This window comes from Drosophila simulans, chromosome 3R, assembly GCF_016746395.2.
Source record: "Drosophila simulans strain w501 chromosome 3R, Prin_Dsim_3.1, whole genome shotgun sequence".
Taxonomy (NCBI): Eukaryota; Metazoa; Arthropoda; class Insecta; order Diptera; family Drosophilidae; genus Drosophila; species Drosophila simulans.
In genome coordinates this window covers 24735632-24757601 of record NC_052523.2, presented here as the reverse complement: position 1 = coordinate 24757601, position 21970 = coordinate 24735632, and the positions used below count along the sequence as shown (strand labels likewise).

The 21970-nt window shown below is 46.6% G+C and overlaps 2 protein-coding genes across 2 annotated transcripts in view; one reads left to right on the top strand and one right to left on the bottom strand.

The window, feature by feature from the left end:
• The window catches only part of LOC6729942 (ankyrin repeat domain-containing protein 50), a 27163-nt gene extending 7077 nt beyond the window's left edge, over positions 1–20086 (top strand). The window contains exons 2-6 of the mRNA XM_016174525.3: positions 11857–17420; positions 17503–17813; positions 17877–18060; positions 18121–18376; positions 18445–20086. Coding sequence (XP_016036702.1) covers positions 11999–17420; positions 17503–17813; positions 17877–18060; positions 18121–18376; positions 18445–18628 — 6357 coding nt within the window. The 5' untranslated portion in view covers positions 11857–11998 and the 3' untranslated portion in view covers positions 18629–20086. The remainder of the gene's footprint in view (positions 1–11856; positions 17421–17502; positions 17814–17876; positions 18061–18120; positions 18377–18444) is intronic.
• On the bottom strand, positions 20044–21970 carry LOC6729941 (protein C12orf4 homolog). The gene is made up of 3 exons (XM_002105200.4): positions 21668–21970; positions 20312–21611; positions 20044–20252 (listed from the first exon to the last, which is right to left on the bottom strand). The coding sequence occupies exons 1-3, from the start codon at positions 21852–21854 to the stop codon at positions 20132–20134; spliced, it is 1608 nt and encodes a 535-aa protein (XP_002105236.1). The 5' UTR covers positions 21855–21970; the 3' UTR covers positions 20044–20131.

The window sequence follows — 21970 nt, the reverse complement described above, 5'->3', positions numbered from 1 at the left end:
GCCCAAGCCAGCACGGGAATAGAGAAAAGCCATTAGGGCGCTCTAACTGCCTTATGAATGATGATTCATATTGTTGCTGTGTTTTGTGCAGTACAACTTTTACCAACTTCATTTATTATGATCAGCAATTTACCCTTTCACCCGAAGAAATTCGAATGCTTTCGAATTTAAGTTGAATTAAATTGTTAAATTAAACGGCAAGCTAACAACATAAACTGTGCTATAGCAAGCTAAACATTTTGGCTTATATTTATTACTTATTTTTAGAGGAAAGCTAAAATTGTAATGAAATATGACATCAATTTTAGATGTTGCACGATATGTAAGCCAATTTTATGGTTCTCTTGCGAGAATGGAAGTTAAGAACCAAATGCTTTTGGTTTTAAAGGGTGTTGGCTTTTAATGGGTTGCTTTGTAGCATGCCCCTCCTCTCTTCACATATCCCAGAGTCCATCGTTGATAGCCGATTGCAAAGACTTGTGCAACATGCAGCGAACATTTATCATCGATGGCAGAGCTCAAATGGCACGTTTCGATGGGCGCCCAGGCAATTTACGCAATGGAAAGTGTTTGCCATCTGTGCGTGTGTGTGTGGGTGGTCTCGCCCACTCAGCCACCACCCACCTCCCCAGCCATCCTCCATCCAGCCAAAGTGTCCAACTTGCTATCTCTTGGATTTCCATTTAGCTTTATTGTGTAGCAGCGACAATTTCAATTTCTATAGACAGGGTAAGGCCTGATTAATGAATGAATACCCAAGTCAAGTGACAGAAATGTTGTTTAATTTACGGCTCCAGTCGGCGGATGAATGAGAGTACTAAACAACAGAAACGAGGAAGGGAAAGATGTTGACAGTAAACCGGAGAAATCCTTACGTAAACGGCGCTGCGCTGACTCATTCTGCTGAAATCTTCCGCCCATTTACTGCATATTAACAATATAATTTGCAGTGTGCCATTTTGAACGGGGCAAGTGGGAAAAGGAGCCTGTCAGCCAGCCCTGTGCAGTTTGTGTTTTTACACAACCCCATTGTGTGGACTAAGCCAAAAGTTTAGAGTGCTGGAGCACACACTTCCCATCCCCGGCTGCATTAGCCGAGCTGCCACTTCAGTTTGCCGATTGGCATTGTATTGGCCTTTCACTGCCCGAGTTGGCCGACAAGTGGCCGAAACTTTTGCCAGCCTGACCCATATACGTCTGCCAGTTCCGGGAGGCCATTTTAATTGCTTTGTTTTATTGCCACTGCCATTTCCCCAATAAAGTTGTTCTCTGCTTGCTTGGAAAATTTGTGTTCATTACCTAGAAGCCGTGTCCTGACGGCTGCATAGAATCACCATTAAAATCTGGCCGCAATTTTGCTAAAATATCCAAACGCTTTAACTGAGCATTGTGCAATCGGTGGCAACAACAAAATTTGCACTTCGCTAATTCCAAAGCAAGCACAAAGCTCGAATTGTTTACTCATTACTTTTCGCTGGGGCCAGTTTTATTTATATTTTTCTTTTCGAAGTGAGGCAATCGAGGCTCATAGTCAAATGCCCATAATCTATATATAAGTATGGCCAGGCAGCGCACAATTATGGCAATAAATATATCAGCGTTAATGTATGCGATTTGGGACCAACTGTTAATTAGCACTCCCTGCCCCAAAAGGCCAAAAGCGGCACAGACAAATCGGCAAATGAAGCGTGGTAAAAAATAATAGCCAAATGAAGCGTGAACAACGAGAGCGGCACAATCTGGCCAACAAAAAAAAAGTTCCATGAATGAATTGCTCTGTGCGTGTGTTTTTATTCCGGTGCTACGGTTGTCTAGCCACGCCCCCATTGGCGCCATTCAGTTGTTTACCAGGGTTTTACGGGTATTACCCATATGTACATATACGTACGAGCAACCGTTCGTGGGGCTCTGGACTTTAGCCTCCTCCGTATCGGAAAATGCCAATGACTGCGACTTTGTCTTGCTACTCAGCTAATTGTTTTGTGGCAAGTGACTTCTGTTCTGCTCTCTTTTCTCCCTTTCTTGGCCAAAACCGAAACCGATAAGCCGAATGCTTTGAATAAGTTTGTTGAGAACTTACTTGAGAATTGAACAAGAACAATGGCCAATCAGGAAGGAATCTTTGTGGGCGAAACTTTTCATTGTGCGCATCATAATCGCATTTGTCATTCCTCTGTTTTTCTTTTTTTGTTGACTCAACGTGAAGCATTCTTGAGCGCTTACTCCACTTCTATTTGCGCTTATCAATTCGGCTGGGTTTCGTCATTATTCGAAGAGGTTTTCATTTCCGCTGCGAGCGCACTTAACTGGAAGCCTAATGATGAGAATATTACCACTGCGTTTTGGCTCTAACCAAGCCCCACTTGCCCCCAAATAGGCTTCAATTAAATGCGGCGCTTTTGGCATCGCACTACCAAATCGGCAAATTACTGCATCGCCAATTGAAAAGCATTTAATTGGAGAGGGTTTTGGGTATTTGCGGTGTTGTCTATGGTCATGTCTGCCCGGTTCTTGGCGCGGATTTTGCGTTAATGCTGTGTGCCAACGCATTAACATGCAGCCAGCACCGATCGCATTACGCATACGCCACGTGTGCAGCAAACCATGTTCGGATTTGCCAATTACCCATGCAGCAAACCCAGCCGCACAAAGTGTCAGCGTAAATAATTGACTGACGGGCGAGACGACGACTACGAAGACGAGGAGGAGGAGGAGAGTCAGTCTCCTCCGGTTCAGTCTCTTTGTGATGGAAATGCAAATCTTATCGGGTTGACATAGTTAAGCCAACTAACTGGCCAACTCGCTGGTAGGCGGAAATTCGATTGTAATTACGAGCAGTTTTTAGCACCAAACAAGTTTATTTACAAGCATAACATCCCGCGGGCATTTCGTTCTTCAGCAAACCAAGCAGAGCAACAAACTCGTTTGCTGCCTTAACCATTCAGTTTGCAGTTAGCCAGTTATCGCCCACTTAGTTGTAAAAAAGAGTTCGTTTTGCGGTCGAATTGAAATGACAAATAAATAGATTCAAATCGAATAGCCGCGCATTTGCAGCCAAAATTATGACGCACTACAGGGCGTATGGGCAATGCATTTCCTTTGTTTATTCAGTGGAATATGAATGTATAGCCGCCAGAGTTTACAGCAATTAATAATAAAGTGGCAGTATTCTGATATCTCTGTGGTTTCTTTTTGTGCTGCGCGTAGATAAGGTTCGTCGGTTATTCAACGCGAACAACAGAGATTAATTACGGCACTTTAAATAAGCCCAGTTTTTTATTTCAAGCATTTTTCTCAAAGCTTATTAGCTGGCCGCGCCAATTGAACCCAACGAAACCACCCACGCGGGCGACACTCGCAATCTCAATAGCATTTGGTGCCACCGCAGAGAGTCAACTGCTCTTAATTGCGTAATAATTGAGTTTATTTTTAGTTTATTACCCGGACCACCGCAATTTTCTTTCATTTTCCGTAGTGCATTTGCAATTTGTTGAGTGTGTTTCAATTAAATTAAATGAAAAACTTTTGCGGCAAATGAAAATTTTCAGCGGGCAAACAAAGGCAGCAAAGACTCTCAACTGGCGCTCCGAGCTGCGGTCAGCAGCCGCAAAAAGCATTTAACCCACATTCGCCGGCGACACGGAAAACAACTGAAAGCCATCGTCGAGACTTGGTTTTTCGCATTATGCAAAGTGCTGGCCAGCAACTTCGGGATTCCGGGCCAACTGCCCATGGCCGAGGAGACAGCGTAGGCCTAAGAAAAAAAGTAGTTTTGAGGATGCCCGTGATGGGTTTTAAGAGACAGCTGCAAGGGGCAGTGGCTAAACAGCATTTTCATTTGCTCCTTACTCGCATTAATTAGCCAAAAGCCATGAATAACATCTGCCGTCCAAGTGCGGAAAAAACAACAAGAGTCGGGCTGAAAATGCAATTGTGCTGGCAAACAAACGAGTATGACCGGCAGTCGAAATGTGTATCAAGTGACCAATTGGCGCACTTCGGATGCCGGCATTTGCATGGCTCCCACGGCTGTCGTTTCTTTGAAATATGTGGCCGGCTAACGAAACCATAAAAAATAAACTAAAACTCGGAGGCCGAACGGTGGCAAAACATTGTATATATGTCGCCTAATTTGTACTCGTCTGTTCAGGGATGACAGAAATGTACACTCAACTAAATTAGCGATTTTTAGTGATTGAATTCGTGTATAACTAAACATATTTTCAGTTGTAAGCCTTCAATAAGAGTCTTCTTATGTGTAGCCATTTTGAAACTATTGTTTCTAATAACAATTAAATTTTACTTACATTTTCCTTGCTATATTTTTCTTTTCGCCGCTCTGTAATCTTCTTGAAATGCATAATTTTTCGCTCTGTAATTTATTTTACCCCTGTGTTTACCCACAGTTTGGCTTGCGTTGCGCCGGACATGCGATTCCCGCCATGACCATGCCCAACTGTTCAACTGACACAATTCCTATATTCCTATGTAGCGCAATCTAAGCTTTCCCGGGTTTCGACGGGGCTCCAGACCCCAAAAGCTCAAACACGTGCCCCGTCGTCCACATGCATTGCCATCAAAATATGTGCGGCAATAAATTAAATAAAATATGCAATGTGAGGAGTTAAATACGAGCATTGTCACTGTCGTCGCATCCACTTTTTGCGTGGGGCACGGTACCAACGAGTGGTTGGGGGCGTGGCTGATGGTGCGGTGGTGGCGCTGTCGGCTGCATTTACATGCTAATGGAGGAGCGTTGTAATTTATGCGATCCGCTTTTGTTGTTATCGCATATCGCGCTGGTACCGCGAACTGAGCCGTGCACAAGGTCATAACTGTGGCAACTTCCGGGAAAACAGAATTCCAAAATGGCATACGCAAATATTTATTCAATAAACTTCTCAACTAAACAGCTTTATTACCAGCCTGTCCGAAATCCTCATTCCATCACTTAGTCAGGGCTGATAAATATTTAAACATCACTCAAGTACAGAAGCCTCACGCTATTGGCAAATGACTTTAAACTAATAGCAAACAGGATAGACATTTTGCTGTCGGAAAAACAGCACAAAATCCGAACTTCATAGCCAGAGCATGTCAGAAACCTCAATCCGTTTAAGCCGTTTCCTCTGCTTTGTGCATTCTGGAAAATCTCCAGTTCTGATTCAATTTACGCTTGCCAGAAGAAGCAACAAAATATAATCTAAACTTGCCCGGAAAATTGAAAACTGTAACAGAAGAGTTGGGGCGTGGACTTCAGAGTTCCTCGGCGTGCGTTGTTCATTTGGGTGTTGTTGATTTTGATTAGCAACCCGTACACCTGATGATGCTGCTGCCACCTGCCCCACCGGAATTAGCGTCATCCATCACGAAAGTTCACTTAGCCCATAAGTTGGGAAGATAGGCAAGGAGGCGGAGATGGATTAGGCTGGTTAACACATCGCTGGTCCAAATTGATGCCACTCCATGATTACATGCCTCATTAGGGCAATCCGCCGTGGATGATCATTAATAAGCACCCGTTGATGGGGGCACGAGTTTTGGTTTATTGATTTTTCCCTAATTAGGGCAGATATTTGTATCACTTTTCCATAATCGAGTGGTAAATGTTTTGTGTATACAATCTGAGCCAATCAATTATTTAATTGAATTACTCATTTGTATACAGGTAGTTTTGTGGGCCATTCCAAATGCTATTTAATCGACTAATTGGACTAACCATCTCTAAATACGCATTTAAATCTAATTCTATCTCCTTTTTGGCTCAATTAACTTACAGTTGAACGTTTAAACTTAATATTCGTGTGTTATCTGCCTAATAAATTTAAACAACGAGTGCCAGAACATCTTGTGGCAATAACTGTTATCACATTGATTGCACTTCATGTTCATAAGTGCTCTTCAGTTGTCACTTAGTGACTTTGGTCTAGGTTGAGGTTATTCGCATATAATCCAGACGGGCAGCTCACTTAATGTCAAGTTTATTTGCGCTGATGTGCGTTCTTGCACTTGACCGGCGGAAATGCCGCAATTAAGCGACATTAAGCTGACCCAAACTGCACACGCACCGCCCACATATTTCCCATTTTCTGCACACTCTCTGATTTTCCTTTTCCCTTTGGAGAAAAGCCAGCGAGCGACAAGGGCGACAACGTGGGTTTATCAATGCCAAAACGAGGGACATTTGTTACTGCATACTTAGGAGCGACTTGGACCTTCTGCTCCCTACTTTTTGTCCCTTTGTAATCAGCAGCAACATTAATTAAACCTGAGCTTAGGATGCCAGACAACGACGACGTGCTCCAGGTTTTCACTTTAATTGAACCGAACTTCTGTCTGGGCAATGGAGAATGAGTCCTCGGACATGGATATGCACTGCTGCTCCTCCGATCGAATTAATTCCATTTTCTTTGGCCAGAACCGAAAAAGCTACTTGCCAATGGCCTTTCATCCTTTCAGACATTCTGTCAGCTTTCCGTATTCAGTTCAATTAGATTGCCAGTCAGAGTAATGAAAGGCAACTCGAATGGGGAGCACAAGTTCCCTTAAAGTTTACACAAAAAGAGGCCATGAATTAAATTTTGTATTCATGCCCTCCAGCACCACCACTACTTCATTTTCTTCGTTTCCCTTTAATTTCGCTGCCAGCCCACAGCCACTCCTGCTCATTCATCAATAAACGGCGGAAAGGACAAGGTTGTAAAATGTCAGGCAGCTGTCAGGACATTCGGGTCCTTCTGTCCCAGTTGCGTCTGCCTGTGTGTGTATTAATTTGATTAAATGCTACTCGGCACACACATGGAACATAACCCAAATCCAACAACTTTTTTCGACTTCTTTGGCAGGTTTTGGCATTACACTGAAAAAAACCGAAAATGTATTCTTTTAGATATTCTGTTCGGGTTGTAATTTCTAAACTTGGTCATTAGTTTTCACAGTGTGGCTGATGACCCATTGATTACATTGGAAGCTTACTATCAAACTTTTTATTACACCAAGCTGCTAGCTCAAACAAAAATTTCAAATTTAAATGCTACCAAATGAATAAATTGTTTAAATAGAAAGGATATTGTTAGAAAAAAACTGTAAAACTGTATCGAATCTGATTCTCCCAGTGCTTCTGATGACATTTACACAAGACTACCAAGCTCGCAGTTATTGAAAGACAAACAGAGAAACATGGACGAAACCAGGGAGCGGAAACTGGAGAGCAAAGGGCAGGGTGGAGGCGGCGGAAATGCCAAGAGGCAAGTGCGTGTGCCTGCATTTTCCGGGCGGAGAACAGGCGTCAAGGAGGCGGGGTGTCAGGATGGGTGTAGGGGTGTGGCCGGGATGAAAAGGTGATATCGGGGGCATATAGCATATAGTGTTTGTCAAAAAACGATGTCAATATGCTTGCTCTGGGCAAAGCAGACAGCGAACAAGGCAGTTGACACAGATAAACCAGAGGAGCGATGCCAGGGGCCAGCTTTTCAATGTGCAGATACAATGCAGCTGCCTGATAACAGAAAACGAATAGAAAACAAATGCGATTTCAGTCGTTAGAAATGCATGACTCGAATAATTCATATTGCTTGAGAATATAATTGCTACGCACTTTGTCTTAAAAACAATTGCCTGACTTTGCCTTGGCCAACTGCCAATTTGGAGCCTTAAAACAGCCCTTTCATAGAGAAGAAAGCTGCTGGAATAAAAGAAAAGTGGGCGTTTTCAGTTCATCTTACAGTGCTCAGCAGAATTACTTTTTCAACTTAAATAAATGCATTAAAACTTTGCAAATCGTGCAAAAAGCGGCACGCCCTGTTCTTTTTTCGGCACTTAAGATGAACTCTTGCGTTTTCCACGAAACTGTGTTTCCCCGGAGAGCGTTGAAAAATGCATGGCAGGAAGTTGGATTGGCGTGCCAAGGAGGAGCAAAAGGGGCAAGGATGCGAGTTTGAAAATTACACAAAAATCCCTGCCAAGAACGATGATCATGATGATGATGGGGACGGCAGGCTGTCAGGCTTAATGTTTGCCCTTATGCAGAATACAGGATACAGGACACAGGATATGCGCGCGCTGTTCCCTCTCATTTTCATATAGCCATAATGTCCTGTGAATGCATAAAGTGCATTTACAGAGGCATGAAAAATTTAAGTTTAATTAAGCGTTCACCCAAGGGCCCACGGACATCGCATCCTGCCAGCTCTGTGACATCCTGTTCCCATTTGTGATGCTGCTCCGTGCCACCGGCACACACCATTGTCCTTTCCGATGCCCGCATTGAATCCGCTTCCGGTGCAGCCACAAATGCTGCAGGAGGAGCGGCATGGGAGGGGGCACGAAAGCCAGCACACAATGCCATTGGTTTTGGACACGTTCCAAGCTGCAAACGCCCAACCCACTGGGAGTCCTTAGGAGGTTTAGAAAGCGGGAAGCTGCTCAGCCTCCAGCGGCATTGTATTACGAAATTAAGCGCATCTGTAAGCGGAGCCCAGAGCATTCGTTTTGATTTCAAACGATTTATTCCCTACCGTTGAAGGTGTCATTCCAATTCCTCAAGGATTTGCCACCTGGAAAAGCGGAAAAGGATTGAATGACCTAGGGCTTTAAGCAATCTCCTTGTTATACCGAATTTAATATGTATTGGACATAAATAACTATTGATTGGGAAACGCCCGGATAAAGTTTCACTTCGTACGGCATTATTCGCCCATATATCATCATTTAAGATATTTATTTAGCTGGCTAAACTTTTTGCAGAGTATGCAGACTTTGAGTTCGGTTGGCCCCTTTTTCGCCATCGTTTTTCATGGTTTCGCTGCCGGGGGAGCCTGGAAATGTGAAAATCGATACGGAAGTGCTCCTGAGTTTGCAAACTCTGGTTGGCTCTAAGCTGCTTTTGCCGCTGTTTTTCACATGATTCTGCACGTACAGCGAATTTCGCTTGATTTTTTACCTTTTGCCTGCTCGCAAACAATTTGATGCAATATTTGATTCAGTATTTGCGCTCGCAATTGTCGCACTGATGAATCGCTGCAGCCACCTAGGCATGCCATAAATATACCTACTGTATTGTATCTAACTTTGTTTGCATGCATTTATCTGGGCTCGCAAACTGTTTGGCCATGCATGGAATATATTTTGTTTGCGAAAAGTTATTGCCTGAATAATTGAGCAAGTCAACGAGTCACAGAGTTATTATTTAAACATGAGCCCAGCGCCTCCTCCAGCGGGAAATGCAAAAAGAGTAAAAATGCGAGTCAAAATATGTAAATACAAATTAATGGAGTACTTCCTGTCTGCATCCTTTTGAATGCCAGCCAGGCGGTAAATGCAAATGTAAATGCGAAGTGCATTAAACGCCCTGTCTGTGGGTGCAACATTTCAATTACATCCCAAACCGACCACTGGCTTCCTTTTCTTCTTGGGTTTTCGGCTTTTATTTGCGCCTCATTTTTGGGCGGGTCTGTTTTTCCAGGCGAAAATATTCCATTTGCATTTTGTTTGTGGGCACACGGCAGCAGGCGAAATATTCCCACGCCGGCATGGCTCAAGTTCACCCAGCTGCCAGCCGCAGATATGTTATATATATATATATGTATATGCCACATTCAAGCTCCAGATCCAGATGTCTGCAGAAAACCATGCCCCATGTGGCTTGCCGACTTGTCTGATTGCTACCCAATGTGTTTGGCAGCGGCGAATATATTTGCCCATTTAATTAAATCGCTTCTCCGCTATTTGTTTAACATTTCCCTCCTGTTTATAGACACATTTACAATGTGCGAGGGATGTGGAAAATTCCTAGCGGTGAATCACATGCGAAATAAAATTGGTTCAATTACAATGCGTGATTGGCTCTCTGCGTTTAATTAGCATAATTGCCGGAGGAGCATCAATTAAACTTTGGAAACTACGAAAAATCAAAGGGGGAGCTGTGTAATGGCCAAAGGAAACTTTATCGAGAGTTACACGGTCTGCCAGTTTGTCAAGTTTGGAAGGGAAAACTTATGCCGAGCCGGGAAAATTGCAATTAGCTGTGGGGTGCACCCCCCATTTCCCTACTGAATTTGCCTGCAACACGCACCACTCGCCTCGGAAAAGCCATTAAACTTGCATAATTAGCACTCTTTCAGCACTGTTGGTAATCTTTAAAATCCGATCGTATCGTACGGCTGAAATCACAGACTTTTGCCATTTCCATTTCGTTTACAATGGCGAATCAATTTGGTGCCCATAAAAAAGGAGAGTCGTGAAAAACGTGCAATACTCCAATGTGGCAAAGTCAAATGCAACTTGGTACGTGCCGTATTGTTGTGGATGCCTTTGCAGGGCGGATGGTGGGAGGTGCCCTGTGGGTGGTTGGGTGGAAAACCGCGGTGGCAATCGCTGGCAAACCGGGTTGAACAATGCGGGCATCCATCCAATAATTACGCTTAAACGGCCGCAGTGCCAAAAGCAGAGGAAAAGCAAAAGCAAAAGCACTCACGTGCCATCGCGGTCAGGAAGTTGATGTGTCGCCAGTCCGGAGCATTTCCATTTGACTTTACTGCTTGTGCTCCCCGTTAGCTGTTATCCTGTCTGTCTACCTGGGCCACCCCGTCATCCCGTCACCCGTTCAATCAATGGATTTTACAGCTGACTTGCCAATATTATGGTAATCCATCGTCGTCGCTCCTTTCGTCGCTGTCATTTTGGAAATGGCTCTCCCTCGTTTTCCAGCAGGCGTAAATCATTCATTTCACTTGGCCCGGATTTTTTTACGGCAAGGGTTTTGTGGCCTCGCCATCAGCGGACCAAGAGAACGTGCTGAATTTGCTCCATTTCTGGTGGAAAGTTGCACAACAAGCGTGCTGGGACGTATCATTAGTTACATTGCAAAATCCCCATCCCCATCCCCATTCCCAACAGACGTGGACACACGGAGACTCAACGAGTAAATTGAAGTTTAAAATAAAAACTTTGTGGCATCAAGAACATTATTTACACAAAGCTGTGGGCTGGTCCACCCGTTCCACTACCAGGAGCTCCTCCTCAACGACGCACATAAATGGCATATAAGCTTAGATATGGCAATAGCAACAAAAAAAGCAGAAGCAGAAGCAAAAGCCCCAAGAACAAAAGACACTGCGCGTAAAGACAAGCGCAGGAAAAATGATGACAAGTATATGTATTTTTGTGTGCACAGCCAGTGGGCGTGGATGATGTGGATGTGGGCGTGGGTGTGGATGAGGTGAATGGCTGGGAGCGGGATGGGACCAGAGCTGCCAAAGGGTTAAAAATGTATAGGAATCAGGTCAATTGTTTGCAGGATGTTAAAAAAGTGAAGCTAGTGGAAAGCATGGCAGAAGAAAGTGCTAGTTAAGTTCAAGTAATGACACATAAAAGCTAAAATGTGGAAGGATGGGAAAGGGTAATTTCTGTTATCTTAAGGATATAATAAAGCTAACGAGGAAGGAGATTACGAAAATGAAGAAGTCTTAATAACTTAAATGATCCGTTGAAATTATGCAGTGAAGATAATCAAATTCCACTGTATTTGAGTGCTTTCCTCTGTTTTCAAATTTAAATTTAAAAAAACTTACATTAGTTTGGCTAAATCTACGGGATTCATTAAAATGACGAGGTAAATCAATGCTTTTGTTACCCAAGAGTATAAAAGTCCATGAAATAAATTACCAATTGGAAATCAAATCAAAATGCAATGCAAAACTGAACTACCCAACGGGGTAACCCGTAACAGCAACTGATCTCCCCATAAAATGCAATTAAACCATTTGGCATTCGCTTGCAACGATTAGTTTTGAGAGTTGCCTGCATATTAAAGTGATAAAACTAAACCCATTTCCATGTCTCACTCTCCTTTTGCAGTCAACCGAGGAGCGGCTTAAGTGAAAGGCAGACAGACACACAGAGCCAGCAGAAGCCAACGAACCCGCTTCTGGGAGCAGACAGTCGACAAACGGATTACGCACATCCTGCAGAGCAACCAACAGCAAGCAGCCAAGCCACAATGTCTAAGCACACGGACAACGATAATCTGCGCAATGACATCTACGAAAATCTGCCCTGTCAGGCGATGTACAACGATTCGGTGCGCAAGATGCAGCAGCAGAAATCATCGACGCAGACAGCCAGCAGCAACCACAACCCCAATGCCAACTCCATTGGGAACTGCGACTCCACGCCGGCAATCAACAAGAATCATCCGCCGCCAGTCAACAACATGCCCAAGGAGATGCTGTATGCCACACCGCTGCGAAAGTCCGATCGCTACAAGAGCGGCGATAGGACTCGCCACGTGGCCACTGGGAATGCGGAGACGAAGCTGTCCAACTTCCGGGACTCAAATCGATTGGCCAGTGCTCGCAACGGTAATCCCGTTCAGGTCACCGATCTGGATGCGGACGAGGACGATGCCCAGGGTGACGGTGTAGATGGCTGCGCCTCCACCAGTGCACTAGTCGGTGGGTCCAAGTACAGCAGTCAGCCATCAGCTGGCACTGCCAACCAGCATCTAGAGGATCGGCGCATCCTCAACTTTCTCAAGGACACCACTCAGTTGCAGAAGAAGTTGGAGATCACCGGACGCGACTGTCCCAACGCCAGTTTTTCGAATCTGGCACGTGAGGAGCACTTCGCCAATCTGGTGCAGCAAAACTTTTCCCAGGATGTGGCCCACCACGCAAATGGTGAAACCAATGGATCAGCGCCAGAGGAAGATGGCCAAGAAGCAGCTGGTGGATTGAAGACCCAGCCAACTGAGGATACCGATGGCAACCTGGAGGCTCTTATGCAACGCAAGGTGTCCCCGGACAAGGAGGTCAATGGACTGGTTAACAGTGCAGGCGTGGAGCCAAACAATCGGATCGTGAGCACCGTTTACATCCACCGCGAGTGGGTGCTAAAAAAGATTGCCCTTTGCCTGGAGCAACGAACGGCGGGAAAGAAGTCAGGACCCGTGGCTCTGGGAGGAGCAGCTTCCTCCAGTTACGTATCTGCCCGAGCCAAGGCGGCGGCTATATCGAGCTCCAGCTACAATGGCTGCCTAGTGCTAGGTTCAAATGGCTCTGGCAAGACCTCCATTTGCCAGGCAATCATGAAGGGCAACTCTGGAACCAAGGGCATACTGAACCGGAAGCTGCTGGCCTGCTACCTCATCGAGTCCCAGAATCCAGAGTGCCACAGCCTTTCGCTTTTTATGCGAAAGATCGTACTGCAGCTGCTCAGCCATGCCTCGCTGATCAGTCGGGATGAGAGCCAGCGGATCATCGACGAGGGATTTTCCTTTCTGCGCGATGAGGCCCAGCAGCAAGAATTCAAGCTGGACGAGGCCATGAACAACATCAGTCTGAGTGAGAATGCCGAGGAACTGCTGATCGAGGAGCTCAAGAGGGGAGCCAGCGAGTGCGACACCAAGGAGCTGGACAACTTCCAGTCGCAGCGCACCTCCACAGTCAACAAGGCAGCCAGGACGACGCTCACGCGGCAGCAGTCGGAGCCGGCTCCGTTGCAGGCCGCGGATGCACTGAATCCGGACGAGAAGATTGGCAGTAACTACGGCACACATCCACCGAAAAGGGCCTCCCGGGAACGTGGTGATGCCGAACAAGATAAGGACATGGGCAGCGAAAAGGAGCAGAAGCAATCTCAGGAACCCAAGGAGACGCCCAAGTCGAGTCCTGCGAAGAGCAAGTCAAAAATTCCCGTCAAGCGGGGTCGTTCTGGCAGCGGTGTGCTATCGCCCTCTAAGCTAGCCACCATCAGCAATGGTGGCCAGTCTATTCAGCAAGGTGGTGGCGAGGATATAGCCGATCTGAACACAGACCAAGAGAAGCACGAAATCGAAGCGGCCATCAAGGATGACAAGGTGGAGGAACCACAAACCAACAACGAAGACAAGAAGGAAGATAAGCCTGAAGCAGATAAGGAACTGAATGACCTACTTAAGGAGGAATTGGATAAATCCAGCCAGGAGCCCAAGGAAGAGGTGACCAAGGAAGAAGCTACAGCGGATTCCAGTGCGGAACCCCTCATTGATTTCACAGAAACTAAAGTTAATGGCAAGCAGGAGGAACCGCAGCTGAAACCACCAGTTCCAGGAGAGAAGCCCCGGATAAGCACCAACACCCTGCCCCCACCACTGCCTAAAACGAAAAGCTGTCGTACCATTATAGCGGATGGCTACTATGAACTTCTGCTATCCAATCCGGAGATCCTTGAGTGCCTGAGTGTGGACAACATCGAAAAGAATCCGGATGAGTGCTTCAAAAAGGCCTTCTTGTTTCCCCTTCTGGAACTCACGCCTCCAAAGACGGCATTACTCCTGCTGATTGATTCAATCGATGAGAACTACATCAACGAGGGGAACCTCATTTCGACATTAAAGGGAGGAAGGGGCACTGTCACCAACCACAAGAGTCGCAATGTGGCCGAGCTGCTGTCAAATCACATCCACCTGTTTCCCAAATGGCTATTCCTTGTGTGCACCACCAAGAAGCAGACCAAGCAGATCACCAAGATGTTCACCGGCTTTAAGAAAATCACGCTGGATGATTTGCGCAAGTCCCACGTCGTCAAGGACGTTCAGGAGTACATCATCAACCGGCTGAATTCTGACTTCAAGGATAGCATCATGCTGACCAAGGAGATAATCGAGTCGCTTCATCAGCTGTACATCAAGTCGAATGGCTGCATTCTTTACCTCGAGAAGGTCCTGCACGGCATCAAGGATAACTTCTTCAGTTTCCGGGAGATCAAGCTGATCCCCTGCACTCTGAACGGTCTCTACTTGTACATCTGCCAGAAGTCCTTCAACAAGAAGCAGTATATGAAGATCCGACCTCTGCTAAATGTCCTGCTAGCTTCTTCCGGCTACGTGGACAAGCTCTTCCTATTCAACTGTCTCCGCACCCACAACTACACGATCGATTGCCAGGAGTTCGAGAAGCGTTTGCAACTGATGCGCAACATTCTGGCGTACGATTCCAATGCCCAGCGCCTGAAGATCTTCCACAACTCCTTTGCCGATTGGTTGGTGGACGTCAAGTTCGCCACCAAGAAATTCATCTGCGATGTAAACGAGGGTCATGTGATGATCTCCATGTACTACCTACTAGTTGCGGATACCCTCTGTGCGAACACAGTTCGAAGATTTGCCTACCATCTCATAAGGTCGGGGGAGTATCTCACCAGTCGGCACGTGGACCTGGATCTTATTCTGATGTTGCTGGAATCGAGGCTCAATTTAAGCGACTGCTTCTACACGAACCAGATGAACTGCTGTGCCCAGTGCGAGCACGATTTCAAGTACGACGTCAATTTTCTGCCCAAGACGCGGGCCATGTTGGAGCGCTTCTTGGCCAGCGAGCTGAGCGAACCCTTCGCTCAGTTCCTGTGCGATTTCTTTAAGCCCAGCCTTCCCACAGACGCCAAGATGCTGAAGCTGCTTATTGAGACGGGCATCAACAATGCCGAATCCCAGAACTCCTGCGAGTCGTCGCTCATGTCGCCGGAACTCTCTGAGAAGTCGCAAAACATTGATTTCGAGCTGGCGGATCTCCTCTTGTCCAGCGAGAAGAGTTGCCTGATGGAGACCCAGCGGGCTGGTAGTCCCTCGGAGCACAGTGAGCCACCAGCTGAGAGTCAGGATGAGAATGCCTCGAGCACGCTGCACCAACTCTCCGATTCCCATCACATTGAACTGCACAAGGGCAAGGCTCTGATCCACATCCTGGCCAACGATGGCAATCATCAGCTGCTGGAGAGGGCCCTCAATGCCTGCAAGAGTCCAATTGATCTGGAGATTGAGGATTACAATGGTCAGACAGCCCTGAACATAGCCGCGAGGAACGGTCACCTCGAGGTGGTGAAACTGCTTCTAAGCTTCTCCCAGCCTTGCAACGATGGAACTGGACGGATGAAGAGGGTGGATGTCAACCATGCTGATCGCGATGGTTGGACTCCACTGAGATCCGCCTCCTGGGGTGGTCACAGTGAGGTTGTGCGTCTACTCATAGCTCAACCAGCCTGTAAGATTGATCTCGCGGACAAGGAGGGACGCACCGCTTTAAGAGCTGCCGCCTGGAGTGGACACGAGGATATCCTAAAGCTGCTGATTGAGTCGGGGGCTGATGTGAATTCAGTGGACCGGCAAGGACGCACTTCTTTGATTGCTGCCTCCTACATGGGTCACTATGACATCGTGGAAATTCTGCTGGAGAATGGTGCTAATGTCAATCACTTGGACCTTGACGGACGCAGTGCTCTGTGCGTAGCCGCCCTGTGCGGTTCCTCAGGATATAGTAAGGTTATATCCACGCTGCTGGATCATGGCGCCAATACGGATCAGTTGGACAACGATGGCATGTCGCCACTTCTGGTCAGCTCCTTCGAGGGCAACGCCGAAGTGTGCGAGTTGCTTCTGGAGAACGCTGCAGATCCGGATCTCGCCGATTTTATGGGTCGCACACCACTTTGGGCAGCCTGCACTGCAGGACACGCCACCGTAGTAAAGTTGCTGCTCTTCTGGGGCTGCGGAATTGATTGTATGGACTCCGAGGGACGAACGGTGCTAAGCATTGGTGCCGCCCAGGGAAATGTGGAGACGGTAAGGCAACTGCTCGATCGGGGACTGGATGAAACGCATCGAGATAATGCCGGTTGGACCCCACTGCATTATGCCGCCTTTGAGGGATTCCACGAGGTGTGCCTGCAACTGCTTGAGTCGGGAGCCAAAATTGACGAGTGCGACAACGAGGGAAAGACCGCGTTGCACTTGGCCGCTCAGGAGGGACGCCTCCATTGCGTGCAGGCTCTACTGGACATCCACTCAAGTTTCGTCGACCAAAAGGCCCACGATGGAAAGACTGCCTTCCGACTGGCTTGCCTGGAGGGTCACATGGACACTGTGGAGTTTTTACTGAAGTTCTGCTGCGATGTGAACTCCAAGGACGCGGACTCGCGTACCACCCTCTACATTCTAGCGCTGGAAAACAAACTGGAGATTGTGAAATACCTGCTGGACATGACCAACGTGGACGTCAACATTCCGGACAGCGAAGGACGGACGGCACTGCATGTGGCCGCCTGGCAAGGACATGCTGACATGGTCAAGACTCTGATCGAGGCTGGAGCGGATGTGAACTCCATGGACCTGGAGGCTCGAACACCACTGCACTCGTGCGCCTGGCAAGGCAACCACGACGTAATGAACATCCTACTGTACTACGGAGCTCTGGCTGATCATGCCTGCAAGCAGGGAGCCACTGCCTTGGGTATATCGGCCCAGGAGGGACACGAGAAGTGTGTAATTGCCCTTCTGCAGTTCGGAGCTAATCCCTACAAGTCAGACCACTGCGGACGAACGCCCATAAAGCTGGCAGCCAAGTCAAGTCGTACCAGCATCCTGAAGATCTTCGAAAGCTACACCAAAAGTAAGAGTTCATCGCGCAGGAGAAGCCTCTTGCTCTGTTACTAATGCTTTCCCTTTTATCCTTTTCCCATTTCCAAACGTAGATGAAGCTAGCAATCCCAACGAACCCAAGTTCCATGCCCATGCCAGCATGCTGAGATCTCCGGATCAGCCACCGGCTCTGCCGCTTCACCAGAACCTGGCTCCGTATCCGGCACATGCCTCTGCCTCGTCGGTCTGCTCAGCAGCCACCACGGCCACCGTGCACAATGGCAGCCACCTGCACGTCCTCAATGCCTCCAGTTCCACGCACAGCTCTAACAACTTTTACCAGAACACCATGCAGTCGGACACGAGCAGTTTGCATAAGCGCAAGAGCGTCATCTCTAGTCAGTCCACGGGCAGCAGCAATGATGTGAGTATCCTTTAAAATTAATGTCATGTTATCCCATCGCTAATCCCTTGGAATCCCCCACAGCAAGCGCCGCTTACCTTCACACAGCAATTGCAGCGACAAAGCAAACTCAGCTCACGCAATAATCTGATGGTTAACTCGAAGCACGCTTCCAGTTCAGCAGGAGCAGGACACAAGTCCAGTGGTGGAGGCGGAGGGGCTCAGCGGCACTCTCAAGTTCTGCCCGATCTCAGCGAGCATCAGCTTGGTATGTCCAACAGTGTTTCTATAGCCCAGCTTCGAGCTAACATTATTGTTCTCCATATAGCATCGAACATGACCAACGAGGCGGACATGTACGACATGGAATGCATGTCGCCGCTGTACGCTACGCCCCCTCACTCGCCCAGCAGCGAATTGAGTTCACCCGGGCAACTTCCGGGTCTGAATGCCTTCGTGGACGATGAGAGGGCCGGAACCAGCAGTGGCGGAGGTGCCAAGCTGCCGGATAATCATTTCGCGCGAGACACGCACATGCGTATTATTCTGGGCAACCTCAAGGAAAACCAGCCCAGCTCCTCGGGGTAAGAAAAACTAAAACTGAATTATTTAACATCAAAGAACTTATGGATTTTGTATGTTTCTCCAACAGCAAAAGCAAGCGCAGCGGAGTATCCAGCAATCCCGCAATGCGGCTCATCCGCAGTCGCTTTGATGCCGCATCCCAGTTGATCCGGCGCACCAACAACATACTCTCTTCCAGCAGCAATCAGGGCTCCTCCAGCATTGGCGTCAAGTCGGGCACCTTCCAGTGGCGCAAGGAGAGTCAAATGTAAACGCACCGGATTACATATTATTGTGCTCCCCGAAAACTCACACCTTAAGGCACCAAAACACCCACTTGCATACTCAACCCTTAAATCGTAACTTATTTGAGTTTATATACCTTAGTACTTTTCAGAAAGTATTTGTTTTTTGTGATAGTTTCAATTTTAGTAAACTTTTGAATATGTTCTGATTTAACTAAATATATTTAGGCATACTACCCATACGACGTAGTTTAAGGCATGCGCCAGGTATTAAGCTAAAATCCCATATATAGAATACTTCATTACATTTTTGGCATGCGAACAGTAGCAGATTCTTCTTCAATGTAGCAAAAACTAACGAAATTTGAATAGATCACGACACGAATGTATACTTAAGAGAGCTCAGACCACAGCACTGTTCTCAGAATTAATTTTAAAGTATTTATTAAATCACATTGCGTAAGACAGAGCATCGGCTTATAATTTAACTATAAAATATAATTTATGCTGGAACAGGCTTCCCAAAGACAAGGGATCGTGCTCTGAAGGCCATACTACTCCAATGCGCATTTATTGGCAATCGGCTATAGAAACGTAATTTATTTATACGAGCTACTTTACCAATTAATTACGCTGTTTATGTCAATTCTTTAAATCCAGTTCCCGAAAGTACCAAAAAGCGATTATTCACTCCCACGATGTGCTTTTAAAGGCACAAGAAAGATCCCAGAGATACGATATATGTGTATTATATTGCTCGCACCTAAAAACTCAAAGCGGTCCGTTCCTGTACCTTAACACTTGTCACTAATTTTATGTAACCCTTAAGCCGGACAAACCAATCAAATACACATACACAACTGAAGCATTAATTAAATATTTTCTGAAACTCTACTCCCACTGCAAAGCAGCAAATCACAGACACAACAAACAACGCACTGGGCTAAATCCAAAAAGAATAAAACGAAGCATAGTTGAACAGCGAAATGTTAATGAACAGAAAAAACCTAATTATTGTTAACAAACCTATAACATACCGCAGAATACAATTGTTTAGATATACATAAATATATATTTCAAAAGCATATTTACAAGTTAATGATCAGAGTTATTCAAAGTATCATTATTATAATCGTAATAGATAACCGAACAGACTAAAATACAATCCACAGAGATACACACACAACACGAAATGCATGGGGGTTCGAAACCAAAGATAAACATTTACATTTGGAAGTAATATACACATGATACCTATGCCTAACATATAACTATATATATGAGAATATGTACTTATACATTGTAGTGTTGTAGTTTTGAAAAGGTTGCGATGAATTATTGACAAAAACTGATACAGGAACATTTACAGAAAATTCTGAGTGTGTTGAAGTTAAAACAACTTTTTGAGCGAAGCGACGAATAACGAAGCATATACATACATATATAACTCTGAATCTGAATAAAACTGTATATTCATACAAATAATTTAAAGTCTTTTTGCAAGTGAAGTTTGAGGAATGTGTTCGCAGTCTACTTGCTGGTGTCCACAAGTATCTTGGGATTGGCCACGTGGAAAACGCTGGGAACCATTCCCGCCAGAGTGGTGAACAAACTTTCCGATATGTCATCAGGCAGTAGCAGTTGCAAGGTGCTGAAATCGGCAAAACAATTAGCACAAACATTCACACGTTCGAAAAGCTCAATAGCCACCTTAACTCAGCTCCGCCCCAAGAGGCTGATTCTATCATAAATCCCTTGGCGCACTTAAACACCAGCTCTGCTCTTCTGATGCACCACTGGACGGTCATGTCCTCGCTCATCTCGTGGCGCAGCAGAGCCGGGATGGTCAGCGTGGTGATGTCGTGCCTGCTGGCTGTCTTTAGGATGTTTCGCAAACCCAAGATCACCGGATGCCGCGAGTTGATCTCACTGGGACTGTTGATGGGTTCGTCCGAAATCAGGTGAAAAATAACATGCGTTTGCGAGAGATTCGAGTGCTTGGTGATGAAAAAGTCTCCTGTTTTCAGTCTGGGCACGCTCTTCTTGGTCGGCGAGGGTGTGGCACTGCCCTCGGCACTGCTGTTGCTAGTACTACTGCCACTGGAATCTTCAGTGGTCAAATTCTTAATCTGCTTCTCGATCTTTTCCATCTGAACGTCGATTTGTTCAAAGTGGAACTCGGTGGACTTGTTGGCATTCTTAATGATATTCTTGTTTGCCTGCGCTTGAATCGAAGGGGTCAGCACGACGACGCCGCAGAGGGAACTGGAGTACAATCCCAGAGCCATGTTAAGGCCATTAAGACTCTCCTCGGCGTGCAGCGGACTGCAGAGCTCCGTGACATTGGCACTCAGGATGCGTATGTTGTGCATGTGCTTCAGCTGGGAGCCCAGGTGAATGGTGAAGCTCTCCTCCATGGAGGGCTGTTGCGAGACGAACATGGAGGAGCGGTTGCCCAGCGGCGTGGCCACCGGCGACACTTGAAACATCTGACTGACCTGACTGGTGATCCAGTTTCGATACTCATTCTTCTGATGACCCATCATTGCCTCTAGTTCGGATTCGTATCGCTTCCGCACATAATTCTGCGTGGTATACTGCTGCGCCAGCAAATTGTTGATATCCTCCGAGGTGGTGGTGATGTCCAACTGGTTTATCTGGCTATCCATCTCCTGCTGCTGAGAGTTGTTTAGCGTCTCCACCTCGCTGTCCATGAGCTCGGTCATGTCGGACACCACCTTGGCATATGCACGCTCTCGCTTGAGTATGTCCTCCAGGGACGAAGAGTGCACCAGGCGATGGAAGCTCTGGGCGAATATGTCCGCATCGCTGGGACCCACACGATCGGCAAACTGCAGTAGTTCCTCCTTGTACAGCCTCTCTGTGTCCCGCACAATGGCCTCGATGTCCAGCTCCTCGTGTGCCGCCTGTTTGAGTAGCTTTTCGGCATGGTCGTCCAGGAAATTTTGCTGCTCCGTATCCACGAATTTCTGCAACTCCCGTTCGAGGTCTAATTGGAATAGCACGACTTAAGCTCGTACTTTATCCAGAAATGCTGATACTCACTGATATTCTCGTCCAGGTACCGCATCATGGGGTCCATCTGGTTGAGAGCCATCAGCTGGGTGATACACTCCTCCAGATTCTCCTGGTCAAAGGGGAAAGTGATGTCCAGCCGAGATTCGCAGTCTTGGCCTTCATGATTTTTGTACTTGTACACAAAGGGCAGCGTACGAGTGGCAGTAGAGTCCATTTCAGAGGCCTTTAGTCGGTGTTTTAGTTAGTTACAGTCATTAATTCGCAAGTTAACGCCCCCTGCCCAAAAGAAATGCAATTAGTATGACCGCACTGCGACCGCTTAAATATACC